The following is a 23,873-nucleotide window of genomic DNA, read 5'->3' as shown; positions in this document are numbered from 1 at the left end:
TAGAAGACGTATTTCTAGTGGGGTCCTTCTGGTGGTGATTGGGCAGTACTCCAGGAGAAAATTCCCTACTCTTTTCCGACGAGTGTACTGCATTCTTTAACATGCAAATGGGCCATAAATGCCACACGGGACCAACGGCTTAAACGTCTCATCCGAAAGACGGTGCGCTATTTTAACTTGTATTTCAGCCCTCTAGCTGAAACACAAGGAGAGGCAGCGATAGGAATTGAACTGGGGACCTAGAGATCTCTACGGTTCAGCGCACACACAGTGGCTACCACCAGATTAGCCGACTGAGCTAAGTTGCTCTATATAACACATATTATTGACAAACTGTCTTGCTAAAGACACAAGCAATGTGATCAGAAACTGACCGGAACCCACAACTATTTGGCTGTAAGCCTGTACCCTTACAAATATGCCACATAAAATTCCCCTAATTATATGTACATATGTTTTATTAGCCTCCAGGGGTGGGCATAAAAATGGGTCGGACGGCCGAAGTGAATTTACCACACTTTCCACAAACTTAGTTTTAATATACATACAGAAGATAGCATTCACACAAACTGCTGGTCAACATGTGAGGGTATGAACTACATCACAACCAATCACAGAACAGACAGCTCAGAATGTTTTATTCGCAAAAAAAACAAAAACAAAACAAAACAGTGGATAAGTTTGGGCTCAAATTTTAAGCTGGATCTTGCATACCAAGCATGGATCTTGAACTACACCCCTTCTACCTTGCATACCAATTCTACATCTGGCACCCCAACCCTGGATTATGCACATCAACCCTGGATCATGCACATACACCAACCCCAGATCTTGTATACTACCCCCATCCTGCACACTTAATCCTTGATTTCATTAAATTGCAAATATCTATGCTACTACTGTATTGACTTTTAATTGTAGTCCCAACCTCCCACTATGTCTCTTGCTTCTGAAATCCTCTATAAACTCCTATAGCACCCATGAAATTAAACCTTGATTGTGAATAGGCTTTCAAACAACCGGCTAAGATTAACTTCCGAGTAGCCGCTTTGTTGGATGGTAGATTCGGTCATTTGGAGAAGTCTATCGTATGTGCTACGCGCCTCCAGATTCCTCTCAAAAATTGGTTTAGTCAAACCTGTAGAACAAACCATAAAAATTATTGAAATGTTTGTGTTGAAATTATTTTTATATTATAGCCTTATATTCCAATGTTGAGTTAAAATTAGATTCCCATGCTCAACTATATATTGAGAAAATCATCCACCTATGTTTGATAATGCAAACATCCTAATTATTCCATCCTGTCATTGGCTAAGAAGTAAATATATTGAATTTTTGGAAGTTTGACATGAGCTTCTTATACTACTTTGAAAAAACTTAAAATAGAAAAATGCATTTATATTTCATTAGGACTGCCAGTAGCTAACTTAATTCTTATCTAAATACCAATTCCATTTAAAAGCCAAGAAGCAGAACATGCTTTAAATCTCTTGAAGCTTTGGGAGCAAATTTTCTTTTAATTAATAAGAAACAAAAATCATGACTGGGCCCAGGATTTTGGGATTGGAAGGCAAACAACATAACAACCAAGGAACAGCAACTCTCTATTAAAAGCACTGTACATGAAAAAAAAAACTCTTATTAAAATTGCTTACTTTTGTCCTTATTACTTTGAATCGCTCGATGGGCATCAAAGATGAACTTAAAATATCGCAGCTGAGTATATAAAGCTTTACTGGTGTACTGAAATTTAATCAATAAATAATATTAATAAATTACAGTAATTAGTTAAAGAAGAGATAGATCTAATCAATGTTGTATATTTGATGTAAATCACACCAAGGTTAACCAACTAAGTCTGGTGACTGGTTTCCAGCGGGGTCCTTCTGCTGGTGAACTAGGCAGTCCCCATATTTTCCGAAGAGTGTACTGCATTTTGTAACATGCACATGGACCATATTGCACACAGCACCAATGGTTTAAACGTCTCCTCCGAAAGACTGTGCACTATCCTAACTTGTATTTCAGTCCTCCAGCTGAAATACAACGTACCAAAGGATCCCTACAGTTCAGCGCACACACAGTAGCAACCTCCAGTTTAGCCGACTGAGCTAAGATTAAGTGACTGAAATGGCAATGGTGTTTGCTTAAATACATCCACTTCAATATGCAACAAATAAACCCCAACATAAACATATTTCTACCTACCTCTGGCTTTAGTAGAGCTCGTTGACACACTGGGCAAGGGAGGCCATGGCGCTGAGGGTTAATAGGAACACAACGTGTACGATGATTGCACGAAGTATCTTCACAAACAAGCCAACCCTGATTAAAAATTGTAAAAAATAAATAAATAAATAAGGTGAATGATAATAAAATACAAAATGGTGATGACATGAAGATGGTGATGATAATAGTGATGATAATGGTGATGATAATGGTGATGATAATGGTGATGATAATGGTGATGGCGGCAATAAAGACTTACATCATAATACTTTGTTACGCATCTTCGAACCATCATTCGTAGTTGATTTTTAATTTGTGCTTCATATTTGAACAGTGGTGTCATGCATTCTTCATTTGAACACTCCTCCAAACGATATACAATATGGTTTGTCTAATAAAGAAAAGGACATATACTGAAATCATTCATTCATTCAATATTCAGCCAAAAATACACTAATATAAAAAAGCAATTGAACAAAATGCAAACATTGAGCATGATACTAAATCCTAATTCCAATGAAAACAAAATTAGGTGCAGACCTCCACCCGCTCCTTACCATGCTTGTGATTACAACATCTATGATGTTTTCCCTTTTACATGCGGGGCACACAAACTTGAACGGTTCACAATCTTTGTATCTCTCCTCGTCAGTTATCTGAGCTTCAAAGTTCTGGTATGCATCATGGTCTGCCTCCTGCTGTCTTAAGGCTTGCTTGTAACTTGAAGGATCCAGGCCTAGACAAAAAAAAAATACTCACAATAAGATATAAAGATGCAGAAATTCTTGCACTGGATTAAAGACAATGGGTAACTTTACTTTGGTCAAATCATACTACTGCTGGCAATTACATTAAAGACATGGCTAAATGATAGATAGTAAGAATTTGCCCATACGTGTCCAGTGTATTATATATCATTCTGTGAAAAGTTCAGCAGTGTCTGCAGTAGCTGCATGCACTCAGGATGATACAACTAAGTCACACTGTTTGCATTCCAGTCACCTGCTTAAACTTAAACCGAAAGGTCCACTGATTATTCTCAGATAAGATAGTATAATACATACTCCAAGTATCGAAATGCACGCCATCGCGTCGGGATTCAATATTTCGACATTAATTATGTCATCATCAGGAATGTATACTATCTTATCTTAACTTACCATGCTTCTTGGGTAATCTGACAATGTAACATGGGTTGTTTGCGATTGACTTCTTTTCGTCAAATAGATCAGGAACAAGGTTAGATTGACCAAAATTAATCCAGTAAGAAAATGGATTCAATTCAATCAATATTTATTCAAACAATCAATCAATCAAAAAAATAACAGGGCTAGTGCTTCTTCAAAAGGATTTGAACTCAGGAAGGCAAACAGTACAGTATAACCACCAAGCTAGAGCTTAACTTGTTACTGTCAACACACTTACCAAGACACTCAGCGATATGGGCAGCGTCAGTTCCGTCGATGGGGTCACATAATCGGGACACGACCGGGTGGACTTGCTGTGACAAGTAGTATTTAGTATCGATCTTTAGATGATTCCGCTTCTTGGCTTCGTCTGGATGGTATGCTCGCTGGCTTGCAGGTAGATTTGAACCATCCTAATAAGAACAATAAATAATATTCTTTGATATTTATTTTAATTAATAATAAAAGAAATTAAAATAAATAATGAATTGGATGCATTTTGGTACAAGAATTATAAAATCAATGCACAAACTCATCTGGTCCCTGTTTCTAGGTAACCTTTTACCTTTTAATGTTTTGCTAAAATATTCCAATGGGATATTTTATAAGAAATAAAGCATCCTGGTCGAATTGTACCATAAAAAATTAAGACGAATGCCTACCTCACATATAACATATGCCACAGTATCCCCCGCTCCCACTTCCTTCCCTCCTTGAGTGTTCATCCATAGTGCAACATGCACGTGTGGGAGGCTTTTCTTGTCTGGGTAGTCTTGCGGGGATTTGGTTAAACTCTGAAGTGAAAAGTTTGTAATACAGTGTAGGTTTACAATTAGCTTTGTTTTTTTAATAGGAGTGACTGATGAAGACTAGAAGCCCTTGAATTTATACCTCCCCCAACCAGCTTAAAGAACACTAAAAGAATAAAAGAAAAATAATTAAGCCTTATGGAAGAACAGTACAGTACTCTGTATCAAATAGGCCTCTGCTGAAAGAACGATCAAAGAAAAGACCAACGAAAACGAAACAAAATATACCAAATCTTAAAGCTGTTGGTATATAACAAGAAAAATGTCTTTATTAACAATACAATCAGTATTATTAATATTATTATTCTCACGTTAAAATTATTATCCAATCTCAATTCAGGAAATCATTCTCACCTTGTGTATCTCATACATATGCATAGGCAGCTTGTTGTTTTTAACCTTCTCACCGACATCAATTAGATGTGTGTGGATATTCTCAACGATAGTCTCCCGTGATTCAGCAGACAGGATCTGACCAATCACGTAACTGAATTCGAAAGTATGTGAATAAATTGTAAATATACACCATTATTATATAATATTATCTTTTATTGTCTTCAAAACTATACAGAACCCATATTAGGGGACACATTCCAGACCAAAAAGTGTGTCCCCTATATAGGGGTTTCCCCGGAATAGGGGTTAGCCACCGTGTGAAGACATACCTTTCCCCTGTTTTGTGACTGAAAAAGTGTTCCTTTAACAGGGGTGTCCCAAATGAGGGGTTCGACTCTACTTAAAATGTAATATGGCTGGAGATTGAATGAATGAATTGATTACAGAAAGACAGGACTCACTTTCCAACTTCTTTGGCAAGTCCACTCCAATCTCTCCTCACAATATCCAGACCTTTCAATTCCTGGGTCGTGGTGTACGTGCCATCAGCAGACTTCTGGACAGCGAGGGCAGCATATCTGATAAAAAGAACACATCTCATTTAAGTCCCACGATGCATTTATCTTTTACTAGTTATTTGTAAGGGGAGTGGATGGTAGATGGCATATTTAATGGTGTAATGTTTCAATATTGAGACTTTTTCAGAGTGGAAGTTACGTGTGCGAATAGTGTACATAGTTGGCAGATGTTCAAATCCGAATAGACTTCTTTAGACAGAAGTTACCTAAGAAGATTGATAATGATTAAGTGCCTGAACTTTCAACACCAAATGACCCTTTATCAGATGGAAAGGTTATTTGGTGGGTAGTGAATTGATGTATGACCATACCAGCTGAGCATTCTTCGGAGTAGTGTCTAGAGGCCTTGTGTTTAAACACTAACTGAACAAACAGAAAGTTAAGTTGGTACATGGTGTTTTAGTTGACTAACAGTTAATTCTAACTGAGCCTTCTTCAAACTGAAATCAGTGTATTAAATGGCCTGATGTTTCCACAACGACTCAGTGTTCTTGAAAGGGAATGGTTAGTTGGTAGAGAGTGCATTTAGTTTTGACAACAAACTGAGCATATTCAGTGCGAGTATTGGTCTAATCAACTGTACTTACTTTTTCTTCTTGAGTAGGAGCATGGACTTAAATACTCCATCGATGTCAATTTCCAGAAGTTTGTACAATTTGTTCACTTCACTTTTCACCTTGTTTCCCATTTTATAGACCTCTTCAAAGTCAATTGTATTCGTGTTGATCATAATGGAATCAGTATCACCATAAATCACATCAAGGTTCATCTAAAACATACAGTAAAGTAGCTAATTAGTCCCAGGTTACACTAGTAAAAGGAAATCCTGGCACGGGCCCCGGGGACCAGCTTCAGCCGCAATGCAGGGCAATCTTGTAGTGGTAAATGCTACAATTCACTGGGAGGCAATCCCTTGCTCTTTTTCTGGAGGGCGTATGTGTCCTCTAAGCTGCACATAAACCACTAAGATGATATGCTGTAACTTGTATTTCACATGGAGAGCAGCTCAGGGTTTAAAAGTTTGGGGGAAGCCACTTGTGGGAGGTCTGGTTAATGAGCTATTTTTAAACACATGTATTTTGCATGGTGATACACATGGTGTGGACTTAAGGAGACATCTGAAAATACAGTAGGAAAAACATGGAAATGTTGCAGGAGATGTGTCAGTGTGTGAGAGACTGTGATGATTTGCAGGAGATAGGAAAGGATGGAAGTACATTTCGTGTGAATCACAAGAATAATCCACTAAGGCTGAAAACTTGGTTAGAGTGAGTTCATTCTGGAAGTAAATTGAGCAGTACACTTGGAAACAATCCCCTACTCTTATCTGAAAAGTGTACTGCATTCCATAACATGCACATTCTAATGTATATTTTAAATGCCATCCTACATGACTGTGATGGTTTCAACCAATCAAATTCTTCGGATATGTCATTGGAGTATATAAATAAAGAAACTAATAACTACCTTCTCTACTAGTTCTTTGGTCTTCATAAGAATCTGCAAGATAATTTAGTATGTTAATAAGTATTCAAATATAAAGAATCTAAATAAAGATATTATTTATAATTGCATTGAATAACAAGTAGTGCACAATACCTCACGACCTTTCCCCGTTACCATGGCAGCCAGAGGCTTTGCATAGAATCTGGAGTGAGAGAAACCTAAACAGCCGTACATACTGTTAGCAGTGAGCTTGAGGGCTTTTTGTCTAATATCATACTGTAAACAGAATAAATAATAAATTAAATTAATATGTTCATCATAAAAAAGCAAACATATTTAATAATTTTCTATTAGTTAATGCCGAAAATCATGGAAATACTTTTTCAAATTGATTGCATAAATTCTTTAACTTAGTCATTATTAGGGAAATATAATCATTATCATATCGCGTAGGAAGACGATGAAATGTCAACCAAGATACTATATAGGCCTAGCACAGCTATAGACCTAGAACGAAACATTTGAAGTTTAAACAACATTTTTAAATGATTTGGTGATGGTTTCTACCTCAAAGCCGATTTCTCAAATACTGTTCTTTAAGCAGTTATGTGTTTTAAAATCATATAACTTCATAATGAAATGTCAGATTTGAATGAGTCTTTTGCCATTTTCTCACTTTCATTTTACTGTTTAACCCTGTATTAATAATGAGGCATGACTGGTTGGGCTTGTATTATTTATGAACACGAAAACAGAAAAAAATTAACACCAGAAAACATTTTGCATAATTAACAATTTACCTGCATTCTAAGGTCATTGCTTATGTTCTTGTCTTTCATCAAAGACTTTACTTGACGTCGACGCTCAACAAGTTTCCTAATTTCCGTTGGGAGAATACCAGCTTCTAAGTTTGGATCAGGTACTTCTGGAAGCCAGTCCTCATCTTCCGCCTAATAACAGAAAACAAATTCAATTCATATAAAAATATTTTCAGGATTATAATTCGGAAAATTAAGAAATGTTGAACATAAATTTAGAAAGAAAAAACTGAATGAATTGACAAAAATGTAATTAAAACTCATTTAAACCTTTGATTTCATTTTTTTTTGGCTTTAATATTCATCTAAAATAAAAACCACAAAAACAAGGATGATTATTTGAATCTGTGACACTCCCCCTCCTCCTTTTTACCTGCGATGCCGGTGGGGTACGGTCAATGGTTGTGAAGCATATGTTGTACTCCTGTATGATTGATGGGTATAAACTGTTGAAGTCCAACAACAGTATAAACTTGTCATAAAAACCTGCAGAGAAAAGTAATGATCAAGAATGAAGTTTGTAGAAAATGAGGATGATTGCACATAGAGCATCCATTATTATACAGCGCACTGAGGTGGATGTTTCCATTATTTTTAGGGTAAGTTCAGCAGACAACAACTTGGTATATGTCAGTCAATCAGAGAATGTATTCAGAAATTAGACTATGCAATTATGACTCTTATAACTTGTTTTTAACATAATATACTATTTATAAAATATATGTGGCAAAGACAAGCCAAACCAGTCACTCGTCGCAAATCGTGTTTCAGAGAAAATGGCCAAAACATGCTGGAATGTCAAATTTTAAAAAATCTATTTTATTGCACTTAACTAACCTTTATATATATACACATCATTCTATGCTGTTATTTTCCCCATTTTCAATGTTAAAACAATACTTTTTAAGGATTTAAAGATAGTTTCTGCATGAGAAATGCCTAAAATCATAAAATCGAGTTAAATCAAAAGACGAATGACTGGTTTGGCTTGTCTTTGCCACATATGTTATTAAAATTAATTATATATATTTTTATAATTAGTATTCATTATTTATCATTAGGATATCATTTTGGTTAACTTACCTTTCTTAGGCTCCAGTACAAGACCTCCAGCATAAGCAGGTTTTTTACGTCCCTTCTTGGGCTGAGAAATTTCTTCATCATTATCTTGCTATAAAAATGTTTAAAAACAATATGTGTAAATATTTTTAGAAAGATATACACAGGATCATTTTGTATGAAGTAGCTGTGGTCTAATGGTTAAGGTGCTAGGATCACAATCACGCACAGCATTAATATAGCGCCTTTTTTTCAGATACTAAAGCACTAGCACCTGTGTGGCCTCAAAAACCCACAACAAGTATGCATTTTCCCAAGTCCAAACTGAAAATTCTCAAATGAAGCAGTGGTGAAAACCATTAAAAAATATTTAAAAAAATTAAAAAAGAACCAAATTATGAAAACATGCGAGTCTTAATGTAAAGAATTAAAAACAGCAACAGATGTAGATAGGTGGATATTGAGAAGGAAGGTTGTTCCACATAAGTGGAACAATGTATGGCAAAGACTTATCACTTGAAGATCTGGCTGGAATTCTCGATCCTTTGGAGTTTTCCAGCATTGGAAAAAGGAAAGATAACATATGACGAGTTCACCGAGATCTTATGCAATCATTAGGATAATTATATTACAAAACCTCCCTATATTTTTGAGATCATATCCAATATATGCTGGTCTTCTAAAAGGTTATTCAATAGATTAATTGATTATTGGCTAAATAGATTGACTGATTAATTAATTGATTTACCGACTGATTAGTACATTTACTGACTGACCATTGTGGAATTGTGTAACATAAGTTTAACCTACCACTGGCTGTGCTTTTTTCTTGAACTGTTTATCAGGGTAGATGAAACCTTTGTCATGGAAGGCATGCAACAATAGATACTCATTCCTTTCAGACCGTCCCCCCATCAAAGTCTTCGACTGTAAACAAATAAGACAAAAAAAAAAGGTCAGTCCTAAATATTCACAAAAATTAAATCTATATTTCTAAAAAGGATCAGAAATGTTGCTTTGTTCTCTCGAAAACCAATGGATTTGGAGTGGTAAAGTTTTCGGCTTACCATGACATTACCACATATGGTCGTAATCTGGAGAGCCAGGGGCAAGACGTTCAACTCGCACATGATGCGAAGGATTAATGATGCATCAACCCACGTTTGTTCTACAAGGTACATCAACTGCTTTGAAGATCTAAAAAAAAAAAAAAATATTCCATTAATAATGAAATACTATAAGTATTATAAACCAATATTCATACCTCCATGTGTGATGAAAATGTAATCATCCTTAACTCTCCACCCTGTAATTTGTTTAATTTTACACACATATTTACATACATATAAGTACATATCTGTACAAAAAGTCAGGTAATCACTTCATAAATCAAAACCTTATTACTCACATGTACCATGATATTTGTTGTACTAGGTACTCACTTTTATAATCAATAACAGAAGTACTCACATGTACATGTTCTTTATTTCTTCAAAAGGAATCTCAATTCGACTTTCTTTTAGTACAAAACTTGCCAATTCTGTCAGCTCATAGCTCTTGCACCGGATGAGCTCCTTGGCCGATATCTTGACGTCACTGATCATACGACCGCAAGTGGCATTCTTTTCGGCAAAGTTACCAGATCTTCCACCAGGACCCTAGGGAAACCAAATACAGTTTTCATCAATAAAAATTCAGTTTTTGTGTCAACATAAGACTATGAAGAGCACAAAGTCATTGCAATAGTGTTTAAAGAGCTCAAACAAATGAAGTTTAATTCCATAAAATCGCTACAAACTATCGCCACCAGGTTTTGGCAACACTTATTAGTCAGTTCAATCAGAGAGCTTTCCTGATTGCCTCGGGACCGCTAACCAGTGTAACAACTGCAGTGAAAACACTGTACCAAATGTGTATCAACTTTATGGAAACCAGCTAACATTTAAAATATTATCAACATGCGAATTAAAGTAAATATCTGCCGATATGAAATAAAATGTTCATCTCGGTTTTTTGATAAACAATAAAAAAGACCCACAAGTTCATAAATAACATCAACTTACGGACAACTTGGGCATCACCTGTCTTCTTAATCGTCCAATTCTTGACCAATGGGGCACCTTACAGGTATTGATGCGATGTAGCAATACATCCAAATCGAAACTAAAAATATCATGGCCCTAGGTTACAAAGCAAAAAGAAATAATAAAGAATGTCCTCAACAGTGTTAATTGTGTGTTGTTGACGTTGATATGAGTGGGTGCAGATGTGTATAAGAGACAGTAACTAAACCGTGTACATAGTGTATCACTACTGCAATAATAAGATTAACATTTTCAATCTTATAATAAATTTTATACAGCCGGTGTTATGTATTGACCTAGGCTACTATGGCTAATGACAGGTACGCTTTCACCATTAAAGGCTTTTTCTATAAATGGAATGACCTGTACGAAACACGAGCTCCTGTAGACCAAACCCAGTACCGTTACGATTTTAATCGTACGGGAAATATCCTCAAGATGCTTCTGATTCTCGTTACCAATGCTTGTTTATTGTTAATATATTTTGAACTTTATACAGCTATTTGCTGCAGGCACAATATAAATGACTGTTACCAAAGCACTGAACAGGCCCAGAGAAATATATTTTGAGCACCTAACCATGAAAATATAAAATATCTCTAGCAGTGGTCTAAAGAAATGTTTTTATTGCACAATTTCAGCACTGGTTTTTAATAAATAACACAATCACTGGAGCACTCCAAAGCGCTAATTTCCTTTACTAATATTTCTTTCATTTTTTTTTACAATCAAAGTTATTACTATTGAGATGTATTGTGGTTTTAACCCTATGACAAGTGATTATGACAAGTGAAATACAAGCGATTTTAAATTAACAAAACATAAAGAGATATAATACAGAAAGTCTAACAAGTAACTGCACTCACCACAATAATGTCAGGATCCATACGATGTATCATAGCTAAGAAGTAGCCCAACAGAGCACGCTCAGTGGCCATCAGTTCACATTTGGAATCCTGAGATAAATATTAAAGGGAGGTAAATATAAACACTTTTTTCCCCCAAATCTACGTCACAAATAGATCATCGAAAACACTGGCTCCACTGCATGTCAATGCTTAGTGTTCTTATGTTACACCATGGGCAGTTCTTTCATTTTTTTTACTGAGCTTGAGGTACTAAATTAATTACTGCACTACAGTAAAAGAACTAAAGGTTTACAGGTGAAAAAGTGTGAAATAATCAAAACTGGATCAGATTGGATTAGATCTTTTGGTGTAAACACCAAGAATAACCCAATAAAAGTCTGAAGACTTATTTCTACTGGGGTTCTATGGTTTTCATCTTTTTAAAATTGGACAATGCATTCCAATGTCATTGGAAAATCTGAAATTTCTGTTTGTTGCCATGAATTTGCATATCCTCAGCATTGAGGCACACAACTGAATATCCTAGTACTATTAACTAAAACAGAATATATAACTCACTGATCGCTTTACAACATCTTGAAAGTCAAATGGAAATATACAGTCACTCGGCTTTCCTATGGCTAAGAGAGAAAAATAACAGATCATAATTTATGAATATTCATAATCAGTAAATGTTTATTGATAAGGCGATAAATACAAGCGTTAATATTTGAAATCAACCATTGAGTTGCATGAGAGACATTGCGTGATCTCCACATTAACAGTCTACCTTATCATAAATATAACATGGCAGATTTTTTTTGTAGAACCTTAAATACATAATTACAACATAATTTCTGACGAAAAACATATCATATCATAACCTAACCAAAATGTTCACAGAATGTTATAACTGTTTGTTGGGGAATTTGAAATACTGATATAAAATATCAGAACAATGCTGATCAGATCAAGAATTCAAATACATCTTATTGCAAATTATAATGACAATAAATATTAACAATTACCACAAAAATGTTGCTGAAATGGAGGGTTTGGGGCAGACTTGTGGATATGGTATTCATGGTGCACAAGTCCAGCAATTGCTATGACCTAGATAAAATAAAGAAAAATTATTAAAAAGGTTACAATAAAAAGGTTTGGAAACATTGCATAATCTGCTAACCTAAGTAATAGACTAGTGAAATATAATTCTTACTATTTATGAATGCTATTATTATTTTTGCATATTACAATTTTTAGAATCTGCAATTAGATCTTTCATAACTTAATGTAGCAAACACATACAATTACTAATACTAACATTTTTATCACTAGGAACTATACCTCATTTTGATGTGTTTTGGTGTTCAGCACTGTCCGAAGACTGATTGTCATCACAACCAATGGCGGTGGTGTAAGGTCCTTGATAACAGTCACATGATCAGGCCTAGTAACAAAGGCTTCAACTTTACACCATGATACTGGTTTGGGGGAAAGTTCTAGAAGAAATATCCAGTAAAAAATCCATTTGAATTTACTTTAAAATAACAAAAGAGAGCTCGACACTTTAAAACCCTTTTATTACTAGGCCTAAATGTGGAGTTGTGTTTAGTGATCATGATCACAGTGTCCAGAATAATCCCTTCCATTTGCATTGGCAATAATATTGTTGATTAATTAAATAGGCAATATTTGTAACTTACGTGGCATTTTGATGTCCAACCAACAAGGACCATGGATTTTACGCTCCATCAGAAGTGTTTCGCAACATGATGTGTTAGTCCCAAACACTGCACTGAATGTGTCACCAGTCAGATCAGAAGGCAGTTGCGGTAGATCAGCCTTTAAAAATAAACAAGGAATAATGAGCAGGGCCTTAGCATGTAGGAACAGTGGCCGAGAAGCTACGAAGTGGGGTTTGAAATGGTAATGAAGTAGGGCTTAAGAAAGTAGAAACCATAGCCATGGAGCTATAAAGTAGGGCTTTAGACAATGGAAACTGTAGCCTAGGGTTGATGAAATAGGGCTTAAGACAATAGAAACAGTGGCTTAGGTGCTATAAATGGGGCTTAACAATACAAACTGTGGTCTAGGGTTTATGAAATAGGGCTTATGACAGTAGAAACAGTGGCTTAGATGATGTAAAAGTGAATGAGGGTCTATGAAGTGAGGAATTACAGTAAAATTATCAATGTGCTACGAATATTGGCATTAGATAGTAGGACTAGTGACAAAAGTAGAAGACAGCTACTGTACTAGCAAGTTTAAGAAGCAAATAGATGTTTTAGCAGTATAAAACAAACAATGACTTCCCTCCCCTCCACACACGGAATGTAGTAAAGAAATTACAATTCTCAAGGTACAAACTTACTGCATATCTGACTTCCAGATACTCTGACTCAGCTGGAACATCATGTAGCTCAAAACAGTACTTCTTTGTCACTTTCTAAAGATAAAAATAATAAATTTATATTTAAACAAAGTATACTACAGAAAGTTTGATTATTTAAAGATACTAAGTATTAAAAAATTATTACACACAACTGCCACCACTTCGTTTATGTTACCTTTTCGGAGTCTAGGTCTTTTTTCTCTTACTGTTACGTCCACTGTCATCACCACAGCTTCATTCGGTCAACCTTACATTATCATGCGACTACTCCAAATAGGGTAGTCACCTGTATCACAGTAATTAATGATTAAATGTTTCATTAACAATCATGAAAGATATTTTAAAATAAAATCTAACTTACTCGACATTTGAATTTCATTAATTTGTATTTCTCTGCTATTTTACTGTTGAATTCTTCATAAATGTCACGGAATCCAACTGGCTCGTTAGTTTGTTGATTCTACAGCAAATAAAAAAAGGAATGATAAATTATCAAAATGAATTCAGAAGTTCCATCTCTTACCGTACCCTTCGGCGGCAGCCGAGATGGTACCAATAGCGGTCTGCCAGAATGCTCCACTGAGGTCTTCGAGGCTGAGCCCCGTGTCTCTGGCAACAGTGTCGGAAAAAATGAGATTCTGCCTGCCTCGTCGAGAGTATGGAGGTTTCCAAAGAAGGAGGTCTGAAATTATTTGGTCTTTTGCTCTAAAGAAATGTCCAGTGAAGCGAGCTCTTCTGATTGCAAGTGTGGATGAAATTGAAGGAATGACATTATAAATCTGCTGTTTGGTTGGGTGGTTAAGTTCCATATATTATGACTTGTCATTGCAATCGTGGGTACATTTGGAATTTGGCACTAGATATGCTACATAAATGCATATCACTGCTACTTTGACTGTGCCAGTCCCTACAGCAAAATATCGGTGTGAACTACTTTAAATTAGGCCTCTAACTGCTGTGCTCACCAGCTTTGGGGTCCCACACAGGCTTGCAAGCATACAGGGCAAACACAAAATGGAAGAATACGCAATTAGTGGAATAGCCACGCATCTTGTGTTTGTAGTTGCCTCTGACAAGTGACGGTGAGAATCAAGCTATATATTTAGAGTGAACTTACCGTTTCCCTGGGCAAAAGGAACACTTGTCGCTCTATGTTTTTCACAGGTACACAACAGCTGATGTGCGTCTTTGCGGACTCTATCCAAACTTTACCAAAAAGGTAAACAACACCTGCAAATCAAAAGCAAACATGACTAAGAATCTAGAATCAAATTTTTTAAATTCAAAATTGTATATTATACAAAAAATATTTGACAATTTACCAGATGAATAACTAAACTTACCTGGTTGCTTATAAGGGTCCTCGTAGCTATCAAACCAATAGAATCGGAGTACCTGCTCCCCTTCCTCATTCTTTGTGAGGGGTAAACTTGATGAATCAATGTGCACTTCATCGGCTAGACATTTCTGGGCACCATTGTTGACTTGACCCTTGATGGTCTCCCATCCAGTAGATGCCAGAGCTTCAACATCGTATCTGAAGGAGTAAATATATATTTTAGCACGGTTGTAGCTGTAGAAAGGATGTGTGGTAGACAATTTAACTGTGGGTGGGTAGTAACACTGGCAAACTAATAAAAGTGGATTTTAATGATGGGAAAAGGGATTAAGAAAGGAGAGTGAAGAACCATGAAATTAGGTTTAGACTGGGTGGAAACTGCAGTGCTGGGTGGCCCAGTTTGATTTCAGCCTTGATCATTGGATTGGAAGATAAGCATATTACCCAGCATTCCACAGCTCAAGCTAATTGTAAACAAAATGGCAACACAATCTTACTCAGGCTTTTTCTCTTCTTTCTTGATGACTGGCTCCACTTTCACTTCTTTTTCTTCTTTTATCTTAATTTCTTCTTCCAAAACATCAGCGAAGTCATCATCATCATCATCAAGTAAAGCCATATCAGCATCAGATACTATAAAAAAATAAAAAAAAACTTATTTAAAATAATCTTAAATGAATCCAATATAATTATGTGCTAAAAATTTGGCAAACCACCAAAATTACTTTACTGGTATTATTCATGAAAGAGACTAGTGGTCAAATCAATGAAATTTGCATATATTCCAATCACCTAATTAGTTATTTATAAATAGTGCTCTTTTGCATTTATTAATTTCTTAATTTTAATTTTGAACAATTTTATTAATAAAATTTTCATTATTAATTGATAAGAATTATCATAATAATCATTATCCTAATAATTACACCATTATTTGTACTTTCTATTATATTGTTACTATTTGGTATTATTTGTTAATCACAAATATACTATATGAGGCTTGCCATACTAAAACCAGTGTACTGTTGCTAAATGTTAAACTGATTAATTAGCGCAAGAATGTGGGAGTACTACATACTTTAGTACAGGGAAGCTGTATTACTCCAACTCTGGCAATAGTAAGTTGATTCCAGTAAATGATCATCATTTTAAAGCTTATAATGTGGAGAATATTAAAAAGTCAATATTCTCTTGTTTCGGTCACTGATTCTAGTTTTGGCATGGCAAGCCCTATATTCACTTATTCTTTTATTACTATATATCTATTATTACAAATATATTAGTATTGCGACGGACCTTCATTTCCATAATTGTCATTGTCGGTAACAATTTCATCTTCTATGTCCTCTACTTCTTCCTTCACTTGGATAATTGGTTCCGTTAGTCGAGGTTTCTTAGCTGGTTTCTGGCTGGTGTTTTCCTTTATCCTATTTATTGTTGTCCTTGGTGGTGCAATTTCTTGTGCCATCTGTCGAGGACGCATCAATGGGGTATTCGGTTTTTTAGGAGTTTTATTAAAGGGGTTTCGAGGTGTAGTATTTCGGGGTGTTGTGTTCCCGTGGCTGTAATGAAGATGGTCACCTCCAAGAAATATACAAAAAAAAAAGAAAATACATATAGAAAACGGAAATGTATATATATATATATATATGTATATAAAACTCAGCCACCTCCTACTATATATTTTTGTGAGCTCTTTAAGTTGTAAACATTACAATGCAGTATATTATTATTAAAAATATGGACAGAAATGTATATGTAAATTTATTGTAAAACTTATCAAATTTATTAATATTTATCTACACAAATATTATTTATTATTAAGTTAAGCAACAAATTGGACAATAATAAAGCCCCCACCCCCGCTCAAGCCTGGCACTATATCCTTAAGGGTTCAGCCAGTATACGTACAGAACTAAAAGTTAATTTAATACCATTTTGGTACGATTTCGAGTCTAAAAAGGATTTGGCTTTTAAACGGAAAATAAAATCAAAATCATTCATGCTTCTTCATAAGTGAGTAAGAAATATATGAAAATTATATGCTAATTATTCATGCATATTTACTGTCAAGCTTGACCTTAATCTGACACAGGAAGAATATTGTAATTGTAAACTTACTTTGATGGACGAGCTTTGCGTTTCATAGACAATGGTTTGACAGCAATATCAGCAGGCTATAAAATGAAAGAAATCATAGATAACCATCAAGTGAATTATTTTCTTAGCTTATTAGTAAAAATAAGCATATGCATAGATACTATATATCATTTATATTTATCAACACCACATTTAATTTGAAAACCAAGGGTTTTCTAGCCAAAGATGTTTTTAATTTATTTCCGTAGGCCACAACAAAATCACTGCCGGGCCTAACTTTGCCCACCTGTGCTCTACAACAACATATTCTTAAGTTCTGGTAGTTTTTATTGGGCGGTGAGAAGAACCCTGACATCTTTATCATAACTGAATACATGGCCTCTGGATAAGTTAAAAAAATGATTACGAATTGAATAAATGTACCATGATAAAACAAGTATTATTCATTTATTTTTATTTTCGTAATAATTCACGTACCGATCGCCCTAAGTCATTCATTATCTCATCTAGGAGGTCATCAGTCCCGATCTTCGCATCTTTGTCAGATTTCTTGCTCTTTACTCCGGCTGCGGCAAACATTGACATGATGTTGTTGGCAGGCTTCACACTGATCACCTTCTTTGTATTCTAGGGTGAAAGGTCAAAGCCATGTAATGTCATCACAAAAAACAAAAAAAAACATTTAGTGTTTAATTTTCTGGTATGCTAGGAAGTAATACAAACATGCTACTTAATAGAGTCTACTTCATTAAAGCAATGTAAGAGATAATCAGATAGATTGATTTATGTTGCTGTGTAGCTCAAACATCAGAAAGTAAACATTAGATTGCCATGTAATAAATTACCATTCCTTGAATTACTATAACATATTTGAAATTATATACTGCATACATAGATTCTAGGCATCTGATTGGTTAAGGAGTAAGTAGTGGAAAGTACTATTCTCAGAAAAATTGTTGAAATTGAGAAAAATGACCAAAGAAGAGGTAGACACACTCTTTGATTGCCTAGGCCCTAGTTAGTAGGCCTCTAGCCAGGCTATGCTAGAAAGTACAGGAAGTACTTTTTAGTCCTCATAAACTCTATGTATGAGGTATATAAAACAAATATTGACTGCTCTAGATTCGGGGAACAGTGAAATCTATTGCCTCTTGGTGATGTGGAGACAGTAGCCTATCTTCTTGGGCCTTTGGGAAGATAGGCTACGATATCCACATCACCTCGGGGCAATAGATTTCACCATTCCCCTCATAAGCAGTCAATACTTTTTTACCCTATGGAATAGTACATTTTTGCCCTGCAGCGCGATGTGCAATTTCTAGACCACGTTGTTATGTGACACGCATGAACATAAAAGTACAGTAAATGAAATAACGGATAAAAAAAAAATTTACAGGCTTTAATCTGGATCCCAGAAATGCAAGGAATTTAATTCCATCACTTCAAGAACATTAAAATTATTACAAAAAAACAACAGCATTAAAAGAGAAACAACTTTGTTAATAGAATAAAAGATTGCTCAAAGTGTATAAGGAAATTATGGACATTCAAATAGGGGGATTAATACAAGTTTGCTGCTCTTCAGCATGGTAGACTGAAAATCATGAGCTTTTAAAATCATAAAATTTTAAAAATATATCACAAAATTGTTTAAGATTGATTAATAATTGCATATTTTGTTCTTAAGTTTGACCATACAATCATTGTAAATCATTAGAAGCCTTGGAAGAAAATTATTTTAGCAGATTTTATGACTGTCGAGTAGTATTGGAAATACCTTATGGCTATTGTAGATAATGATGAAATGTAGCTATATATAGAATTGGATAGTTTCGATGCAATGTGATTATAGTTAGAAAGTAATGTAATATGGAATGCTATAGAATACTAAGGCTTAAATATATATTAAGCTATCAGTTTTGAAATCAAAGTAAATTATGTTATGGAAACTACATTCTTGCTCGATTTTACCATGTCTCGGTAGTGATACATAATTACAAAATATAAACAACAATGGAATGTGATAATACATTCTGAGACAAAATATTGAGCATTAACGTTTAAACTTACTGGTTTTGAGGTAAACTTCTTTTTCTTGTTCTTTTGCTGCTCTGGATGAAAAAAGTACAAATAAACAAGCAGACGATATAAAAAAAATGTTACTTTAATGGTCAAGTTAGACTCATACAGTAGGCCTTCATCATCTAAGTCTAAACCTTTATACAGTATGCAAGTTCCAATTTTTATATGAGTTTGTTAAACCACACGTACTGTAGCACCGAAAGTCATCAGTTGACGTGATTGTATGGTAAAGTCATCACGTAAAGACGTGTGTGTAACTAAGCATTTTAATGACGATCCACTCATACAGCTACCGAAAATCAGGTAACAGTGTCGTGTCAGAGAGCGGAGATGGATAGTCCAAAAAGTTATGTATGTTTATGAAATCAGTTTTAACAACAGTGAAAGTTCACATATTTTTAGGTTATAATATATAACAATAAATAAAATGAAACTATATAATTTATTAATATATATTTTGTAGTGAAAGTATGAACACAAATATAATCACATTTTCTTCTTCTCTTGATTGCTATATTGTACTTTCTAATGAGTAAAAGAAAAAATGGCCCATCTCAACGAAAGATGATGCAGTGACAGAGACCAGCGAAGAAACTGAACTGACTAAAATCTTACCCGCCACAGTGCCATCCTCGTCATCTCCAAGCAAATCATCATCAAATATCTCCCGGCCATCTTCAACATAACCTGCGCCATCTGAGAGTATGCAAAAGAGAAAATTAACAATTAATAATGATCATAAATATTTTTATGATTTGTGTATTGTTCATGACAACTTCTTTTGTTTTAAATGTTTTTAGTGGTCACACATGATTAGAAAATTGATTAAGTATTTTTCTTACTATCATCGATGATCCAATCTTCATCTTGTCGCTTCCTCACAACGTCTGAATACTCCTCATCATCTACAATGTCATATACATTCTTCACTTCTTCAACCTTGGGGAAAGGTTTATTAATTAAAAACTAACATTTCAAAAGCTTTGGTAAAAATATATTTACTGTACATCAGTTTATGCACATTATGACTGAAGGTAAATCTACTACTTAACTGTTCTACAGAATAAAACAATATAATTTACTAATATAAGTCCGAAACTTACAATTAGTAATGCCGGGATGGTGTTCGGTAGGCCGGAGATAGTTTTACCTGTGTTATATTTTAATATACAGTATTGATTACTGTTGACTTTTCCTACTCAGAGCCAAAACTTTTTCAATGTACCATAAATGCTTGAATAAGCGCCGCACCAAACCTGTTTTTTAGCTAAGCGCCATTCTTGCATAAGCGCCGCTGCGCTTAATCGAGAGTATACTCTGTGTGTAATGAAACACTTTGAGAAACTGAGGGTTTTAAATAAAATGTACACCATAAATGAATAAATAACACAATGAAGACACAAGCATTTCTTTATAAACGTTTATTTACGATGAAGTAGGACCTATGACAGGCCTACTGAACTATGGGTATACGTGAGAGGTAACATAGGAACCGGCATGGAAAGCGCCACACCAATATTTTCTTATAAGCACCCTCTCAAGTAAGCGTCAACCTCGAATAAGCGCCGCACTGAAGCCTCCAAAATTGCATAAGCGCCGCGGCGCTTATTTGAGCATCTTTGGTAAATGTGTAATGTTTACAATGACAATGAAAGAATACTCAAAACTGACTACATCAATCAATATACAGTGGGCACTAATGAAGTCTTAAAAAAATGTAAACATTAAGTGAAATGACTACAGTACCTCATATTTAATTTTTTCTCCTTTTTTGATACGTTTTAGTTGATCTAAAGCTGCAAGACGTCCGCTTTTACCTTTTGATTGGGATCTCCTTGACCTCCGTGATGCTAAGGAATCTACAAAACATAAGTAAAAGATCATACTTGGGTCTAGGAATAAATACCACAAAGTGATTTTTTTTTCTTATGTCTAGATATATCTAATTTGATTTTATTCCTAGAGACAAAAATAAGAAATCAAATACTTTTTATTTGAAGAAAATCGGCTGAATAGTTTTCATTTTATGAACAATTTGTATTTTACTGAGATGAGGAACTTGTGTAATTTCTTATAATATCACCTTTTTCATACTTTGACACATCACAAACTAAATAAATGAGACTTTGTACTACAAATTGGGTTAATTGTCACACATCATTTACACACCCGTTAAATATCAACCATTTTGAAAAATTACCATCTTGAAAATCACATTGTGTACAACTATACAGACAAAATAAGCGTTTTCAGCCATGTTTGTGACCCACGTACACCAAAAGTAACAAGTTACACACTGTTTCTTCTGTATTTTCTTCAAGCACTAGTTACAAGCTATACACTAAATTTTTTTGAGTTAGCAGAGATAGGGAAGGAAAATGTAAAAATGAGCAAAAATGACCACTGTCCCAACACCCAAAATTGAAGAAATGTTCTCACTTAACTAGGCCCCTCTGAAATCCCTGCAGTGATGGCCGACTTCCTACTTCGTCGGTCGTACGGAACGAATGGTACGTGATACAAGTAAAATAACAACATTAAAAGAGGAAGGAGACACTTATCTTTCTTTTGCTATAAATTTTATTGAAAACAATTAAGAATAACAAAACAAAGTTGAAAAAGAGTAATATATTGTATATTGATGATTTTGTATGGAAATTATAAATATGAAAATACTATATTTTTCCTTCATTTTCATTGATCATATATCATTCAGTATATTTTCATATATTTATATGTATTATTATAAACATATGGTAAATGAAGGTAACAGATAAGAAAACAAACTACTTCAATTAGTATAATTTAATATTACGTATTAATACACATACAATATATTGCAACAAATGATAAAAACTCCCTTGTTGGGTTCAAGATGAATTTTTTATTGCTTAGTGCGGCAGTCCAGAATATGCTTTTAGACCATGGTATATAGTAGGATTGGCAGTCAAAATAACGTTTTGCATAGGCAAATTATTAATTTTTTTAATTTTAAATCCTACGACCTAGTTAATTGTGCGTCGGATGACAGGGGATCCAGACCTGTTTGACGGGGAGTCTCCTTACCGGAGTATGGTCGGAGCGGCCGCGAGTTGATACACAGCAATTTGTATGGAGAGCCAAGCGTGCAGTATGCAAAATGTATGTTGGACAATGGGTATCAGAGTTCGATATTAATACTGTTTTAATCAATTATCAAATTAATTTATATAAAAGTTCATTATACATAAAAATCCGAACTGATAACATATAATAAATATCATTATACAGATCCTATGTTTAAATCCGTTTGTGTCCTGAAAGAAATATAAAATGAAAGTTCATTATACATAAAATTCCGAACTGATAACATATAATAAATATCAATTTAATCATATCATAATTCAATTATGTCATGTACGTACAAAAATGTTTCGATCTGTAATCAATCTGTAAACAAATCGATCTTTAATTAACCAGGGCCAAGAAGACTACGAGAAATAAAAAATATACATTGATTTCTCTTTATTTCGAAACACTTGCCTGATCAAATAAAACTGAGTGAAACATACTAGAATTGACGAGCACGATATGAACGCTATTGACCAACGCTATAACGTACCGTATCCCAATCAATCGGTATAGCGCTACTCTAGGTACGTTAGAAGAGTGACGTCACGCACTGTTATCGCCGATGCTGATTGTTTTGGTTCTGCATCTTGCATCCAGATTAGAAAAAATCGTATTAAATCGTTTATTGGTTGCATTCGCTAACCTTTGAACTTATTTACAAAGTAAACAGGTCAAAGTTTACTTGCGCTTTTAAAAATATTTTTTTCATTGATCGGTCACGAAGTTACAGTGTACGGAAGTTTTTCTTTGAAATAAAGCATCATTTACACCTATTTTGTAAGCACTGTAAATTATAAAAACCATCCTGTAATTTTAAGAATTATATATTTAATATCTATGCCAAGTATGAATTAGATCTGATGCTTCTCAACAATTTTTTTGATTTTCTCAAATCTTACGACTCTCGAGTCCGATGCATAAAAATGTCCGCTGATCGAAAGATCAACCATACAACCAAATTTAATTTTGTAAATGTTTTTAAATATGTTATAACACTTGGTAGATTTTGTGATATCAGTATTGTGGACATCCAATCAAATTTAATTTTTTTTTTAACATACCTAGCTACTGGCGTTCCATACATTTTGAGCGCGGCCGCTACAACCCTAATCCCCAAAATCCTCCTTACCTACCCCCCTCCCCACCCGCTAGAGCCACCACTGATGGTACCAACCTAACAGAAAGGTTATGCCTATGGGCAAGTTTGCTTGGGGGGGGGGGGGTGTGTGTGAGTTGACTCAAACTGGTATCCCCTAAAACCGAATCAATCATCACACAAACAAAAGGAAACCTAGCAGACTAGCCCACCTACCTAGTAGGCCCCTGCAAGCCCCCTCCCGTAGGTATGTTAGAAGAGTGACGTCACAGACTGTTATCGTTGTCGCGACGCCGATGCTGATTGTTTTGGTTTTGCATCTTGCATCCAGATTAGAAAAAATCGTATTAAAT

General features: G+C 34.8%; 1 protein-coding gene across 2 annotated transcripts in view; it reads right to left on the bottom strand.

The window, feature by feature from the left end:
• Positions 1-238: 238 nt before the first annotated feature.
• Positions 239-23,873, bottom strand: part of LOC117119105 (DNA polymerase alpha catalytic subunit-like) — a 24,711-nt gene continuing 1,076 nt past the window's right edge. Inside the window, exons 2-38 of one of the 2 annotated variants that reach the window (XR_004447131.1) lie at positions 21,060-21,172; positions 20,156-20,252; positions 19,929-20,009; positions 19,302-19,339; positions 17,709-17,858; positions 17,253-17,308; positions 16,428-16,693; positions 15,629-15,764; positions 15,136-15,329; positions 14,910-15,022; positions 14,154-14,252; positions 13,772-13,846; positions 13,104-13,242; positions 12,745-12,899; positions 12,426-12,510; positions 11,977-12,038; positions 11,416-11,505; positions 10,529-10,645; positions 9,936-10,123; positions 9,533-9,662; positions 9,276-9,392; positions 8,490-8,577; positions 7,780-7,892; positions 7,389-7,538; positions 6,742-6,864; positions 6,610-6,642; positions 5,730-5,911; positions 5,026-5,142; positions 4,583-4,715; positions 4,082-4,213; positions 3,658-3,832; positions 2,790-2,968; positions 2,492-2,623; positions 2,212-2,328; positions 1,659-1,746; positions 873-1,138; positions 239-798 (exon numbers count right to left, since the gene is read on the bottom strand). Coding sequence is in view for 1 of the 2 variants with exons in the window: in XM_033263916.1 (XP_033119807.1) it covers positions 987-1,138; positions 1,659-1,746; positions 2,212-2,328; positions 2,492-2,623; positions 2,790-2,968; positions 3,658-3,832; positions 4,082-4,213; positions 4,583-4,715; positions 5,026-5,142; positions 5,730-5,911; positions 6,610-6,642; positions 6,742-6,864; positions 7,389-7,538; positions 7,780-7,892; positions 8,490-8,577; positions 9,276-9,392; positions 9,533-9,662; positions 9,936-10,123; positions 10,529-10,645; positions 11,416-11,505; positions 11,977-12,038; positions 12,426-12,510; positions 12,745-12,899; positions 13,104-13,242; positions 13,772-13,846; positions 14,154-14,252; positions 14,910-15,022; positions 15,136-15,329; positions 15,629-15,764; positions 16,428-16,693; positions 17,253-17,308; positions 17,709-17,858; positions 19,302-19,339; positions 19,929-20,009; positions 20,156-20,252; positions 21,060-21,172 (4,415 nt within the window). In the remaining variant the exon portion in view is untranslated. Of the gene's footprint in view, positions 1,139-1,658; positions 1,747-2,211; positions 2,329-2,491; positions 2,624-2,789; positions 2,969-3,657; positions 3,833-4,081; positions 4,214-4,582; positions 4,716-5,025; positions 5,143-5,729; positions 5,912-6,609; positions 6,643-6,741; positions 6,865-7,388; positions 7,539-7,779; positions 7,893-8,489; positions 8,578-9,275; positions 9,393-9,532; positions 9,663-9,935; positions 10,124-10,528; positions 10,646-11,415; positions 11,506-11,976; positions 12,039-12,425; positions 12,511-12,744; positions 12,900-13,103; positions 13,243-13,771; positions 13,847-14,153; positions 14,253-14,909; positions 15,023-15,135; positions 15,330-15,628; positions 15,765-16,427; positions 16,694-17,252; positions 17,309-17,708; positions 17,859-19,301; positions 19,340-19,928; positions 20,010-20,155; positions 20,253-21,059; positions 21,173-23,873 lie in introns of both variants that reach the window. The other variant, XM_033263916.1, reaches the window with a different exon arrangement.

Source organism: Anneissia japonica, unplaced genomic scaffold (genome assembly GCF_011630105.1).
Source record: "Anneissia japonica isolate Jap-2015-1 unplaced genomic scaffold, ASM1163010v1 scaffold1792_len1028045_cov167, whole genome shotgun sequence".
NCBI classification, from domain to species: domain Eukaryota; kingdom Metazoa; phylum Echinodermata; class Crinoidea; order Comatulida; family Comatulidae; genus Anneissia; species Anneissia japonica.
The sequence above is the reverse complement of the archived record's forward strand: the minus strand, read 5'-3'. Positions and strand labels throughout refer to the sequence as shown.